We start from the raw sequence: 15348 nt of genomic DNA on the forward strand, positions 1-15348 counted from the left end.
ACCATCGGAATCCTGTTAAGAATTTCCCAAAGCTGTGGTAGGGCAAAGGCTATCAAAGCCAGGCTGATCTTTTTCTTATTTGAATACTATTAAAAGATGTGTAATCTTGAACTTGCTAAATTAAAGGAAATTAACCATATCAACTAGCATTTAAGTATGCATGTTGGCTCTGTGAAATAAATATGCTTCTTTATACTTCAATGTTGTGCAGGTTATGGTAGAAAAACAAGGATGAAAGAAATTTCTAGTGTTGATTCACTTTTGATTTGATTTCATGGAATCCTGACTTCGGATCATTGAAAATGCTAAATCCTTGAGAAAAAAACAGAGATCTTGTTTATGTACTCTTAAACTGGAATACTCCAGATTGTACAAAATTTATAGCACTCCCTTCATCAAACTACCGATTCATATTTTAACAGCATTAAAAACTTCTTTGTCTAAGAATCAGGCAACATGTGCATAAGGTGTGGCACATGAAGATAAAAACACAGAGATTATGTTGCAATTTCATCTCATAACACCCAGAATTAACCATCAAAGTGTTTGTAAAGTTTTTAAATATTGAAAGATCAATTTTAGTTGAAATGCACTGGAAAAATGGTGGGAAAATTTTCCTACACTTTTTCCCTCTTTAAGCAGTCAAAAAATATCTACATCACAGATGCTTCAGGATTAATTTAAGTATTTCTTTGGTTGTTTTCTAAATGTAATGAATACATGTATATTTAAGGCAAAAAAGACCAAATTTAGAAAAATGATGTGCCACCTATTGCCTGATTCTTACATGGAATGGTACTAAAAACAATTCCCTTCAAGACATCATTTGCTAAATACATGAATAGTGCTATATACAGGGGATTTCAGGGATTTGACAACCTCTTGCATTTTTTTTATATTTGTGCAAAATTTGGACATACAGTACCAACAAATACTCCCCTCTTTTTCTTGAGGCCCATTTTCAAAATATCTTGATCCACACCTGATGTGAATAAATGAAATTTGAACAAAAAACAAAAGTACATGTAGTTACGGAAAAGTGACAATCAGTACATACATCTCTTTATGTTGTATTAAACTGTACTGGACATCTAGATGACTGAAATACAACAGATTTTCTTCCTGATAGGCATTAATATGATAGAATTTTCTGAAGACCAGGAAAGACTTTCTAATTCCATATCCATACACATGTGAAAGTAATACTTAGTATGTTAGTTCGTAGGGCACAAAACTACCTATTTTACATCTGAAGTAGTCCTGTTGACTACCAAACAAATGAAATTAGTGTGAAACCCTAGTTATGTCAGTTCAGAAGGTTTCCAAAAATAAATTATGCACATATTATTTAAAGATTTTGTAATACATGTAGTCACTGTCTTAGGGAAAAAATATTGTCTTTTGGATTATCCTACACCTTTGCCTATAAGGCAACTACTCTTACAATAAGATATTCATTTTAAACATAAACTATAAGGCAACAAGACTTTAAAGCAAATGTCATCTTAGTCAAATTTCATCTGTATTGATTCTTTCTTTCTTAATTCACCATGGTTTCACCATTATCACACTACATAAATAATGATAAATGACATTCAAATTCAAAGGTGCTTTATCAATTCAGGCCAAAAAAAAATACCAGTAATAGTCTTGTATACTTCTACCAACAAAAAGATACATGTATAAAGTAGGTAAGTTGGGAAATTATCTTACTTTTCAAAAGCATAATAGTGAAACAATCAGGACTGTCACATTTCTTGAGTCCAAATGGCCATAAAAAGTTCAGGGTAGACACAAAAAACGGGTATGTAGAAAAGCAGGAAACAGATATGTTATTTTATTTGGCCTTCACAATTCACATTCTTTTCCAAGATATGTATCAAAGGCTGTGGGAGTCAACACTCCTTCCATACTGGAAATACATTACAATTAAATAATATTGTCATGTTAAGGCCTGAAATGGACAGCTTCACTAAATTAATAATCATATCAATACATTTTTAATATTGAGAGTTTACCAATAATGGCCAAAGATAAAAGTGATGAGAGAATATTGATAAATAAACAGTTACTTGGGTCATTAATATATGAAAATATCACTTTCATGTCTTGGCTAAGACAAAAATAGCTTGTAAAGTAGGATGTTCTCTAGAAAAGTAAATTCACAATATGGAACCTTATCCTTACAATATTGACTCGCATAGGAAGTGACTGAAAATATCGTAGATTTGTTACATTTACATAAAGATACACAACATATTTACATTGTACATTTTTTCACTTGTATAATGTACATGTACATGTACTCAAGTTACAATGTAACATTAAGAAGTCTCAGTCCAACCTTAGTTGTATAGAACATTTTGGTATATGTACATGTACATCAGTCATTATGTTATACTGTTTGACCCACAGACATATAAGACAGAAAATTTTGAAGTTTTTGACTGCTTACTTGTAATGTATATACATGTACATGTAGGAGAGAAAGGTCTCAATTTGGGTTTTGGTCAGACAAATTGGTAACTGAAATATGTTTGGTAAAGACTGGACCCCTACATGTACATGTACAATATCATGCAGATCATTAATGCTTTAGGATGAGGTAGATGTACATTAGTAAATATATAAATTTTATAAAATGCTTGTTTTTGACATATTATTTCAAAACAGTTGGGACCATAACCCCCAAAAATGATTCCAACTTTCTTTTGTGGAATCAAGCGTCCCTAAGAATCAAGTTATAGCATGGCAACCAAGTATCTACAGACAGCAGTACAGTCAACAGCACCATGCAGTGATTGGGATTACTGTCCGCCATGTGCCAAAGTCGCATTTCCCCTAAGAATGGCGCATGGAGTGACTTGTGTGTCGCGTCATGTGTGCGCATTAAGTTTCCATCATTGATGGTGGAGTGTTGTCCACTACTTGTGACAATAAAAAAGGCATGAGTGTGTCTTTTAACAATGTTTTTATTAGCTGGAGGTGGATGTTTTGATCGCCACATTTTCGAGGGGATTTGAAGACCACAGAATGAAATGGTACTTTGTCGATTTTTTTAGATTACTTATTCTTGATCTCCTACACGTTTGAAAGAATAATAAACATTGCTTTAAAAAATAAAAATAACTTGATAATATCAAAAAAGTATGGACTGGCAGTCCCATTTGAATTGAAAATGTTACCAAAGACATTTGTTTTAAGCTAGACCCAAAACAGAAGAAATTATCCTTTTCAAAGCCTGAAAAAATATTAATGATGGTAACCAGAATCAAACTGCAATTGTTGTAGAAACTAACCTGGCAGCTGGACACGATTATGAACCCCCTACTGAAAATATTAATAATGTCAGAGTCATATTATCTGGTCCTAAAGCACCCAAAAAAAAATTACAAAATCTTACTGCAGCTGAACAAAAAAATAGGCTCTTTCCTATCATTTGTGATAAACTACTTTAATAGCCAAGTTAGGGTCTAACTGGTGGGGGATCTGTAGATTATGATAAAGCACTATACAATACATTAGTATAAAAACTCAAACAACAGAAAAGAAAAGTGATTTGGTGTGACAATCAATTGTCACGTAAATTGTAAACTCTTAACAAACATTTGATCTGCAGTGTAAATTAAAGTTTGTTTATGCTTCATTTGGTCTTCAATATCTACCTCTAGCTGGCCTTAGCTGCTATACTAAATTCTGTCTCATGTTTTTTTTTTTTGGAATGGCCCATTGAAATTGAAAATGTCCCACTGAATTGAAGGGTAAGAGGGCCATAGTCCCATTGGCAAAATTTTAATCCCAATCACTGATCATGACCATAAAATCTTTGCATTTATACATGTACATGCATGAACAAATATGAAAACAAAACACTGTTATTAGTACCTGTAATTTTTATTCCCTTTTGGCAGAATAAAGAGTTGCCTCCCATTTGCAATTATTGTAAATTAAGATAAAGAAGACAATTCAGAAAATACTGTAGCATGGGCCATTGATATTGTATTTCAGTAGTCTAAATGGTCAATTTGAAAAGGCCTTTTGGGTGTTTTTAAGCATGTATTGATCTACATGTAGAATTGAATGAAACTAGGATAGAACCAAATTCTATTGTTCTGTTATCAAAGTGACAGACATTTGACCACATCATTCCTCTAAAAACTGTATATATATATCGTCAAACTGCATGAGCTCCGCAACTCCAATCTGGAGTCATAAAAAAATGTAAATGTAGTATAGTTTTTGGCTTAAAACCAAAACTTTGTCCCTAAATGAAGTAAATCTCTTTACATGTACATGACACAGCTAACAGCTATAATGAATCTATATAAGGAAAAGATAATCCTACAAAAAGGAAATAATTGAAAGAAGAAAAAAGTGTACTTCTCTTGTTTGATCCAATAACGTGAATTTTTTGTACATTGTTCAAACCAAGGTACATGTACATGTACATTTATCACATATTTTTCTTAAATTTTCTATTCCATTAACCACAAAACAGAACATTATAAAGTCATTTCATCTTTTATTTATAAATTTAACCACAACTGAAAATATTCAAATTCTTAGTAAAACTTTTGAACAATTTAGTTTTAAGGCCATTAACAACAATTTATTGCTTACAATAGTCTTTGTATAAAATATGGATAACTTCATATGTGTTTTTAATATCTAAAATATTGATAAATTCATATTAAATGGGATAAGTACAATTTGATACAAGCAGGATAACTACAGAAAAACTTAGCACATACAAGTTCATACTAATGTAAAATACAAGTACAAATTATTCATCAAAGAAATGCTAATTTCCCAAATTCCATATGTTCAAAACTGAACATTTACAATACAAGCAGTGAATTACTTTGTTTAAAGTTCATGTACATACATGTATATATACAGTGCAGCCTAGTTATGGAGTCAGAGTACATGCATTTTTGAACATGTACATTTATAAAATTCATAAATTTCACTGGTCTCAATGGTACAAATGTAAATGTATATGGAAAACATGAGGGACCCATTGTCACTTGTTTTAGCATCTCTAATTGTTACCACTAGCACTTTGGTTAAAGGGGACCAAAAGGCCGTTCGAAGGCAGATTCAACCACTTCCAATAAGTGCTCACACAAACATGTACATGAACATGTAAGTAACCAAGCATATTGTTTTACGAACCAGGAGATCATATCAGTTTTTAACAGTATTTCATTACTTAAGCCAAGCCTACTACTGCATGTAACAAATCTTTAAAATGGACCAGGAAGTAATACTTAATTTTCAAACATAAATGACTCGATCAAAGATTCAAACAAATAATATAACACCACTTAACTTCTTGATTATAAAAATAGACACTAGAAATCATTTTAAAATACAGTGTTTCCACACAGTACACATTCAATTGATTGTACATGTACATGTAGCTGGGCAATACAAATACAAAATGTACATGTACAATGTACATGTAAACCATTGTGATCCTGGGAATGATACAGTGTTTATAATATAACAGTGTTACTAAGACGAAGTCTCAAAAGTTTCACCTGCAAATGTATGGAGCATACATGTATGTTCTTACATTTGTACATACACAGTACATGAACATGCACAGTTAGTAATAAATTGTAATATAATTTTGAACACATGTTCAGTTACCCCTCCTTACACAAACATGACATTGAGTTTTCAAGATTCATGCGAACATTGTTTCCAATTTTTGTGTTATCTTACACAATTTACAGAAAAGTTAATTCCATATATTTAAGGAATATTTTCAGTTTTTAAACAGGTTATACGAAATAACCTGGTTTGCAGCAGTTTAAACTTACAATGTACAATGTTTAAAACCAGAAGCAGTTTATAAAAAGTGTTAACTGGCCCAAACCATGTAACTAAGTATAACCTGTTCAAAAATTTGAAACATTTCTTATAACTTTATTTGAAAAGTCCAAATATTAAGAACTGATATGTTATCAAGATGTTATTATGTTTAGGATTATTTGAATCGCGGAGTGTGGACCAATCGACATTAATGACATCCTAGTACCAAGCAAGGTTATACAAAATAACCTGGTTTGCACAAAGAGAAACAACCAATCAGAAAGCTTGTCATAAATCAAATTAAATTAACATGTACACAAAACTTAGTGCTTGAAAAATCAGTACTTCTTGTCCAATAATACATGTACATGTAGCTCTCCAATGTATTGGCCAGGAAAGAGTATGAAGATGCTTCAAAAACCTGATACATGTAGGTGTATAGGATTTACAAAATACATGTACACTACATCACAAACATGTCCTTTAACTGTAGCTTCTCTTACCTCAGGATGTTCTGACAAAAGTGAATGATGGTGTGAGCTTGGATCTGTTGAGCGTTTGTGGATACCATGATGTAGAAATAAATAATGGTCATTTAAATTACCAATCTGAAAAGAGAAATAAAAATTTAAAAGTTTAATACTGCAGAACAATAAAATCATTCAAAGTGCAATATTTTTTAATCATGCATACACATACATTTTGTACTTGTATGTGCATTAGGAATTTTTAGATGAAATAACATGTACATGTAGCGAGAATGGATATGGTGAATACTGGTATGTCAAAGAGACAAGAAGCATGTGCATTTACAATGTACATGTTTGTTTACACCTGTGTACATGTATTTGTTTGTTGTTTGTTTGTTGGGGTTTAACGTCCGAGCAGCAATATTTCAGCTATATTAAGACGACGTGTACATGTAAGAATTGAACATGTTGTTCTACAAATGTATATGTACATGTATGTATTCACAAATTATACCAATAATAATAAGACAAATGTCAACTTTCAACAAGTAGATGTACACAAGTGTTACACATTTGTATATCAACTCCTCTGAAAACCAAAGTCTGTCATATACATATGTACATGTTACTTTTATGCTATAGTTGGTTTTGAATTTTGTGGAGGTACAATCCATGTACTGTACAATGTACATCGTACATCATACACTACATGTACATCCTTTGTAAGTACACATGTAGATGTACATTTTTTACATTACAAAAATGTAAATTAGAATTAACAAAAACAAAAATTGTCATGTTAGTGTATGGTTATCACATTTTCTGAAATTAATGTCACTTAAATGGTTTTGAATACTGAGGATGTCACTCCAAAATAGCTTTGTACATAAAACTGTCATCACAACTCACCTACATGTATACTAGTATATAGACACCATTAGGCATTTCTTGATAGACTTCTTGATATTTTAAATTACATTGTATACAGTATAATTTTAAAATGTCTGACCGTGTTTATACTACTACATGTACATGTACCTAAGATTTACATGTATGGCTGCATTTTTTTACTGTAAAAAATGAAATACATGTAAGACACCAACATAAGCTTTTGAGAAATCAAGCCAGTGACAGTACATTTGAATGTAAAATAAGTTCTAAAGACTGTTTCTAGTAGAAGCCTATAAAAACAAATGCATTGGGGGATAATAACGTGAACATACTGACCTGTCCTTGGTTTGTAAATCCAAATTCTTTAGCAATTTTATTTGCCTGTACGACACCCCCTTTAATATGGACGGCGAATTCATTCACATAATACGCTGAACATTTGTAACTAGATAATATTAAAAAAGAGAGATAACAAAACATTAACGTCCGAAAGCTGTGCACGGAAAATAGAGTTTTTCTTGAGAAAGAAAGACCGAGTAGATTTGGCATCATAGCGTTGTTTAAAGCGTACTAAATCCTAAAAGCTGAAGACTGGAGCTTCAGAACATGGAACTTAACTCTACTATTAACATCTCTGTAGAAACATGTTTGTAGTTAATGTGTATTCGCTTTCAAAACATCTTTTACACCAAAACACGTCACGTTCGGTAAGTTTACATCCTACTTCCGTGATCTTTGGTGACCCCGTACAGAGCCACCTACCGTTAAGAATTGGAATGAGAAAGACAAGAAAGGTAACTGTAATTTCCCGCCTGTTTCTTATTTCCTTGACGATAACCGCTTTGTTATAGAAATTTTTCTTTATTAAAGTGCAGGGGAGAATTCAGGCGGGGCGTGGCGGGCGTGCAAATTTGTAAAGCATGGGTTGTCATGGGTAGATTAAGGTGGTTTTAGGTTGAAACTTTTATTTCTCGCTAATTTTAGATATTCTAATTTCCTCTGACCCTGCAACCCTCCTTTTTTTAATTTGGATATATCAATATCCAAATAAAAAAAGGAGGGTTGCAATATCCAAATAAAAAAGGAGGGTTGCAGGATCAGAGGAAATTCGGACTAAACAAAAGATATCTACATTGCACCACTCTAGAAGAATATTTCAAAAATTTAACATCGAAAAACTTTTCGCCTTGCGAAATTTTAACTGTGCGCCCGCCCCAAATCTAAAATCCTGGATCCACCCCTGAAGTGTATAATAAAGAAAATTTCATTAAATATGTATGCTAACTGATATGTTTTGAAATTATATATAATAATAGAAGTTTTATGCGTTATTACTATTATGTCAAAAATATTAAGTACCATCATTCAAAATGTGATTCATACCAATCATGGAAAGCCTACATATTTTTAATTTTGATATTTTGTTTAAAATATTATAATGAACAGAAAGAAACATGTGGCTTTTCATATAACCCTTGTTCTAATGGGATGAAACTATATCGAATTTGTTGTAAAATTTAAAATGAGGTTAGATAACTCCGTAAATGACACTGAAACATAACAGAAACTACTGGATTCTCAATGTGAAATATCTCCTTAGAGCAGACAGATTGGAATGAATAATTATTTCATCATACAGACATAGCAGGGGGTAGCATATATTACAGAATTTACATGATTTTTACATAGACTTATGGCAAGCCAAAGTGGATAAAAAAAATAGGTGTTTTCTAGTATTAAAGAATGACCTTTTACAAATTCGTTTTTTTTTTAATATTGCAGACTTGATTTCTAATATCACAAAACATCTTGGTAATAGTAGACAATGTTTTTTTTTTAATATTAGAAATTGATTTTTTAATATTAGAAAAGCCCTTTGAATATTTTATATTTCATTACATTAGAAAACATTTTTTAATATTACGAATCATTTCTAATATAAGAGAGGCACTTTCTAATATTGAAAAAAGGCTTCATTTTGTAAAATCAGCAAATCATTTTCTGAAGTAAAAAATATTTGTCAATATTATCATTTTTTTTTAATATTAAAAAAATATATTGGAAAATCATTTAGTAATTTTATAAAACGTGACTGATTTTGCAATATTACAAAGTGTTTTTTTTTTTTTTGTTTTTTTTTCATTTTCTAATATTACAAATTCAATTGGTAATATTACAAAATGTAAGATATTGTATAAAATAAATAATTCAGAAATTTGTATTTAAAAAAAAAAGTTTGTACAGATAACTCCTGTTATTTTAAGTCATCAGTTAATAAAGGGATCATAAAATGGTTATTTTCATATTAATCCTGTATTATGTCCTCGTACAGTCGTATTGGGTTTCGACCACTTGTATTGGCCCTCGGCTTCGCATCGGGCCAATACAAGTGATCTCAGTTGCATCTGTAAACTCCAGCAACATAAAGTAAAATGAACAGCACACAATACGAGTAACTCAGATATTCTGAATAAATGGAGTAATACGAACAATTCATTTCAGTCCTTGTTGAAATATGTAACCAGACTGTTGTCTGGGATCAATCCCTCTCATTCTGGAATTCCACAATTACTAATGGATAATAAACTGACTTCAAATGATCTGATAATTAAGGCAAATCATTTCTAAGTCTTACAAACAGTTCTAGATACAGCGATTGCTGACCCCTCGTATTTTTTCAGAAGAACAAATCAGTAAAGTTACTCTTAACGGCAATGCTTACAACTCTGAATACCATTCAAGTATCAGGTTCTTGCCTGATAAATCACCGTTTGTTGAAAGAAGAAGACTCTATTATGTAGAGTTTTATCTTATCACTGTTATCTTCTGTCTTCCAAACTTAGTGGGAAAATGCAAATGTGATGCCATTTTTAAAGGAATAACTCTTTTGAAGCGAAAAAGATAGAGCAATTTCACTTTTATGCATTTTTTTTCTAAATGATTAATCGGAAAGACGTGTCTATGAACACGTTCACAATTTTTTGTTCAAAGCAAGAATATCACTACAAATCAGTCTGGGTTTACAAAAGGGATTAATCAGTCAGCTTCTCAGATAATACTGATCGAGCTCCTCATAGAGGTAAAGAAATAAGAGTCGTATTCTGTGATATAAGTAAAGCATTCGACCGTGTTTTGGACTCTAATTTAAACTAAACTAAAATAATTGAATTTCGGGGACATTGCTGCATTGGTTTAAAAATAATTATCGGGGAGGGTACAATAAAAGGGTCGTCTATATGGAAGTAATTTAGACTGTAGACTAATTTAAAGCGGGTGTTCATCATGGCTCCACTTACGACCTTTATTGTTCATATTATTTATCAACGTCATAGTATCTGGTATAGTTGCGTACATCAAACTCTTTGCAGATAATACTAGTGAATACGTAAAACTGTAGACACTATATTTAGTATTCCTGACAATGCTGCCAGGATCTTGGACAGTGACATGTCTCATGTTAGTCGGTAAAGCCACTGCACCCACTTTTGGTGATGTCAGGAAGTTGAATCCCATAAACATCATGGTATTATTTTTCAGATAATGGCTTTAGCATGACTACATTCATTATATATATATTAATCATTTTATATGTAGTAAAAAAGGCTTATTAAACGATTGATATTCCCCAAAAGATGCGATTCTTACATGATAGATTCACAACTAGTGAAAAGCTATTTTTTTCTTTTATACGACTAATTTTAGAATATTGTGACGTCATCTGGTATAACTATACAAGTGTATAAGTAAACAAGCTAAAATGCTCAGATAGAAGCCATGCGAAGAGTGGCAGGTTGAACAAATGTACAGATTTTTTTTCGTAAAGTACAGGAGTTAATTATCAAAAGTAAATGTTTAGTAATGCCTCATTTTCATGTATTCTCTTCATTAATTTTGTTATATCATTTTCGTTAGTCAATCATTTCACGTAGCATTTGATTTACAAGCCTTTAATAGCTAGTTTATTTTAAGAACATGGATTTATTTGCAAGTTCAATCTGAAGGACACAAAACATTATATAATAGTAAGCTTTTGTCCAAATCCTACTGTTAGTTTTGTATGTACAATTTAAGGGCGGATCCAGAAATTTTGAAAAGGAGCAAAAGTGACTTTCTAATATTACAAATTCATTTTCTAATATTACAAATTCAATTTGTAATATTAAAAAATGTGTGATATTTTATAATACTACTAAATCAGGAATTTGTAATATTAGAAAATGAATTTTTAATATTACAAATTGAATTTCTAATATTAAGAAATATTTTCTAATATTAAAAAAATGATTTTGTAATATTAAAAATTCATTTTCTAATATTACAAAATGTTGATTTTTGTCCACTTTGGCTTGCCATACAAGTGCGCATATATCAACCTGCTGATATAAAATCATACGATTACGATCAGTTCAACTGCACTTTGCAATATGCATTACTTAACTTAATTAGATATAAGTTCAGCACAAAAGTACTTTTGATTATGATACAATCAGCATTGAGTAAGTTAGAGGGCATTTTATTTGAAATAAAACGACTAGAAATAACGATCAGTCTCTCAGGCCATGACGACTTATAGAAATCCGTTGATCGTTTTTCTTTTCTTTCTTTTTAAACTAAAATGGTTTGTCGCCACTTGATAAGATCTGGGATGAACAACTTAAATGGCGGTATATATCGGTATAAATGGCATGAGGAGGTGATTATTATAGTATATGTAATGATTCGTATAATAATTAAATTTTGAAAAAAAAGTTGCCTTCAATTCCATTCCATGGTTCTATAGGAGGACCATGAAAGATTTATACACATTTATTACCTACATTCACAACTAAGGCAAAATGGGATCACAACCTTGAAAATTTATTCTATAGGTATCAGTCTTGTATTACATATTCCTGAGCGGCTAAAATATAGTGCGCTTTCTTTTTGTCTTTTTCTATTTTTGTTTCTTGGAAAATGACTATCATTTTTTTTATCAAAAGTAATGGGTAGATATCAAGCTATGACACAAAAAAAAACTTGTTTTTGAGGAAAAACAGTATTTTCATGTAAAATAAGGCTTCTGAACTCAAAATAAAAGTGAAAGTAGAAAAGTCTATGTTTAATTTGACCTGTCCTGGTGTACCAAAGTCCGTGCCTTTTTTTTCTAAAATAGACCTAAAATTATTTTTGACATTTCCTAAATGGAAAACATGGTCTAAAGTTAGATTGAAACTCCTTGTCTATTTTTTTTTTAAAAATCATGAAAATTTAAGGTATACTATAGAAGCCTATGGGGCAAAGAATACAAGACTGAGACCTATACCAATTTGATTTGCGTTTTTCGTTTTCCCTTAATTTTGTGTGTAAGTGTTTTCTATCAGTCTCTATAGAACACTAATATTGTACATATGTTTTTTGTTTTGAATGTATAGCCATTGCTAAAAAGATGAAATGGGAAACATACGAACTTGACCTGAATTAATGACAATGTGTCATAAATAAATACTTAATAATTATGTGAGCGGTTGTATAAATATAGAACTTTCAGGTCTTTTAAAAATGTGAATCACGCATACAAAGTACTAAATATTCACCTCCTCGCGTGTTATCGTTGACCGGTTCAAATTTATCAGATAATAACCATGTGATATCAAAGTCTATAACGTACCGGACAAAATGTGAAACAGTCTCAAATTTTCACATACTATCATGGACTTTCAGGTTGTAAAAACCTTAATCCTTCTTGGACTTCTCGTAGGATCATTCATTATCGGATTTATTCCAATAAAATGTTTTTGGCACTTTAAAGTTAGAGATCGTCGATCTAGACTGTATAGGATAGTCATCAGTGTTTTGAGCTGTTTTGCTGCCGGTGTATTCATGGCAACATGTTTGATGGACTTACTCCCAGAAACTAGAGAGGCTTTAGAGGGACACTTACATGACAGTGAACGCTTTCACGAATACCCTGTCGCTGAGTTTATCATGATCGTCGGTCTTGTTATGATGTTAACAGTTGAACAAGCCGTTTCGACATACCAAGAAAGACAGGGAAAGGGCCCAAGATATTCAAAGAAACACTCATCAAGTGAGAGAAAGGGACTATTACATAATAAAGACGAATTTAAAGTTGAGTATAAATCGACAAAGTTTGACAGCGGCAATGATTCCGGCAATGACGGATCAAACGAAGAGGTACACACGGATTTCGAGAGCAGCGTGTCTATCGCTGCCCATACCTCTGAATCGGACAACTCTATTCTAAGATCAGTACTGTTGTTAACTGCTTTATCGTTACATTCGATATTTGAGGGTCTTGCTGTAGGGCTTCAGAAGAGCACAAGCGACGTGCTTGAGGTGTTTCTTGGATTGAGTCTTCACAAAGTCATCCTTGCGTTTAGTCTTGGTACTACTCTCTCTCAGAGCAAATTGTCTTTCTGGTCGCAAATACGTTCCCTTTTGACATTCGCTTTCTCATCGCCCATTGGGATAGCAATCGGAATATTGATAGTTCAGTTTGGCTCGGGAGATTCATCGTCCCTGGTAGAGGGTATACTACAAGGAATTGCATGTGGCACTTTTTTGTATGTAACATTTTTCGAAATACTTAAAAATGAATTTAGTAATTGTGATTTTCGGATGCTGAAGACGTTGTTTCTATTTATCGGATTTATATCCATGTCAGGGTTGTTCTTAATACATGAACACGGTGACGAAGCTGCCCATACACACAATAACAGTACTACATGACAATTTTGTGATGTATGTTCCAACTTAACTTAAATCGGAACGTTTTATTCCGGATTGTTCTGTTGTAGGTCTAGTACAACTCATTAATGTTCTTTTGTTATAATGCTTGTTCAAGATTTTCTAAGCAACAATGAATGTCCTGTTTAAAGGATTGACACCTACTACATACGATGATTTTTCTCTTTCACAATTTAGAAGGACTTGCTACTAAGTCTTTAGAATTAGGTTGATTTGAATTCAAATTTCCGTTGTAGTTCATGGGGGAGGTTTAGAAGTTTTTTTTCTTTTTGCCAAATGACGAAAAATTTTGAAGTAGGCATTCTTTTCTTGTTTGTATAGTCTCAAGTATAACATGATACCTTCGTAATCTGTGGAATAAGTACTATTGTCTTTCATATTTATTGTACGTAGTTTTTTTGTTTTGTTTTGTTTTTTTGTTTGACAGTGTATTAAATTTATTAAATACATATAATCGATTTTTATACACACACTTTGGAGCATTTATATGCTGATAATTGAAAATGAATGTGGAATTGATATTTTATTAGGACTAAATAAAATTATATGACTATCCCAAGAGACAATTTGAAGTTACTTGACAAACTGAAATTGGCTTCAGATATCAGAGAAACTTCTGGAGAAGAATGGACCAAGTCTTCTTAAAATTTATTGTTCTCTATTTGATAAACGCCGACAAAAAAGTGCAAGACGAATTATTATATGGAATCATTAGAAACATGGAAATAACCAACCAAGAAAAATACAGCAATTGATCTGCACAAAAGTGGCAAAGCTTGGTGTTTTGATCTCATGTTGAATTGAATATGTTAAACTTTCACAAAATAAACTGTTTATGTAAATTCGATTCATATGAATATCCACTAGTTGCTCAGTTACTTTTGTTCCTTTGTAAGTATTATTATACGGGTACCCCTACTCATAAACATGGAGCTATACTACAATCGCCTTCTCCGTCCGTCCGTTACACTTTTTTCGTGACAGATTTCTCAGTTTCTACCTGGGGGATTGCCTAGATAAAAGGTATATTGCTATCTCACGATGACCTGTACCATGTCTCCCCTTTTGATGTTCGTCATGATCATAAGAGTGGGGCTATACAACAATTAACTTGTCCGTCAGTCGGTTACACTTTTTCCGTAAAAGATTTCTCAGCTTATACTGGAGGGAATGTTTAGACATTAGGTATGTTGCTTTCTCATAATGACTTTTACTGTGTCTCCCCTTTTCGTAGCTTTTCTACTTTCTGTTTACCGATTAACTTTGTAGATTTGTAGGGGCTGCGCAATAGAAATTTCCGTAATATGTTCAGATTTCTCATCTTCTACTATGAATGCTTAGATATTTGGGATATTGCTTTCTCCTGATGATTTGTACTGTGTCCCCCCTTTTCAGGTTCGCCACTCATCTACTTCCTGTT

At 32.0% G+C, this 15348-nt stretch overlaps 2 protein-coding genes across 7 annotated transcripts in view; one reads left to right on the forward strand and one right to left on the reverse strand.

Moving 5' to 3' along the window:
- LOC148621256 (furin-like protease kpc-1) overlaps positions 1-7935 on the reverse strand; it is a 75316-nt gene extending 67381 nt beyond the window's left edge. For 4 of the 6 annotated variants that reach the window (XM_088575401.1, XM_088575400.1, XM_088575405.1 and 1 more), the window contains exons 1-2: positions 7518-7934; positions 6324-6428 (exon numbers count right to left, since the gene is read on the reverse strand). In XM_088575401.1, the coding sequence (XP_088431527.1) occupies positions 6324-6428; positions 7518-7733 (321 nt within the window). In that variant the 5' untranslated portion in view covers positions 7734-7934. Of the gene's footprint in view, positions 1-6323; positions 6429-7517 lie in introns of all 6 variants that reach the window. The other 2 variants (XM_088575403.1, XM_088575402.1) reach the window with 1 other exon arrangement.
- Positions 7936-12733: 4798 nt separating this feature from the next.
- Positions 12734-14487, forward strand: LOC148621257 (zinc transporter ZIP1-like). The gene has a single exon (XM_088575408.1). The coding sequence runs from the start codon at positions 12870-12872 to the stop codon at positions 13908-13910; it is 1041 nt and encodes a 346-aa protein (XP_088431534.1). The 5' UTR covers positions 12734-12869; the 3' UTR covers positions 13911-14487.
- Positions 14488-15348: the final 861 nt, after the last annotated feature.

This window comes from Perna viridis, chromosome 3 (genome assembly GCF_037379345.1).
Source record: "Perna viridis isolate PV_CMFRI_1.1 ecotype Kerala chromosome 3, ASM3737934v1, whole genome shotgun sequence".
In the NCBI taxonomy this organism is placed as follows: domain Eukaryota; kingdom Metazoa; phylum Mollusca; class Bivalvia; order Mytilida; family Mytilidae; genus Perna; species Perna viridis.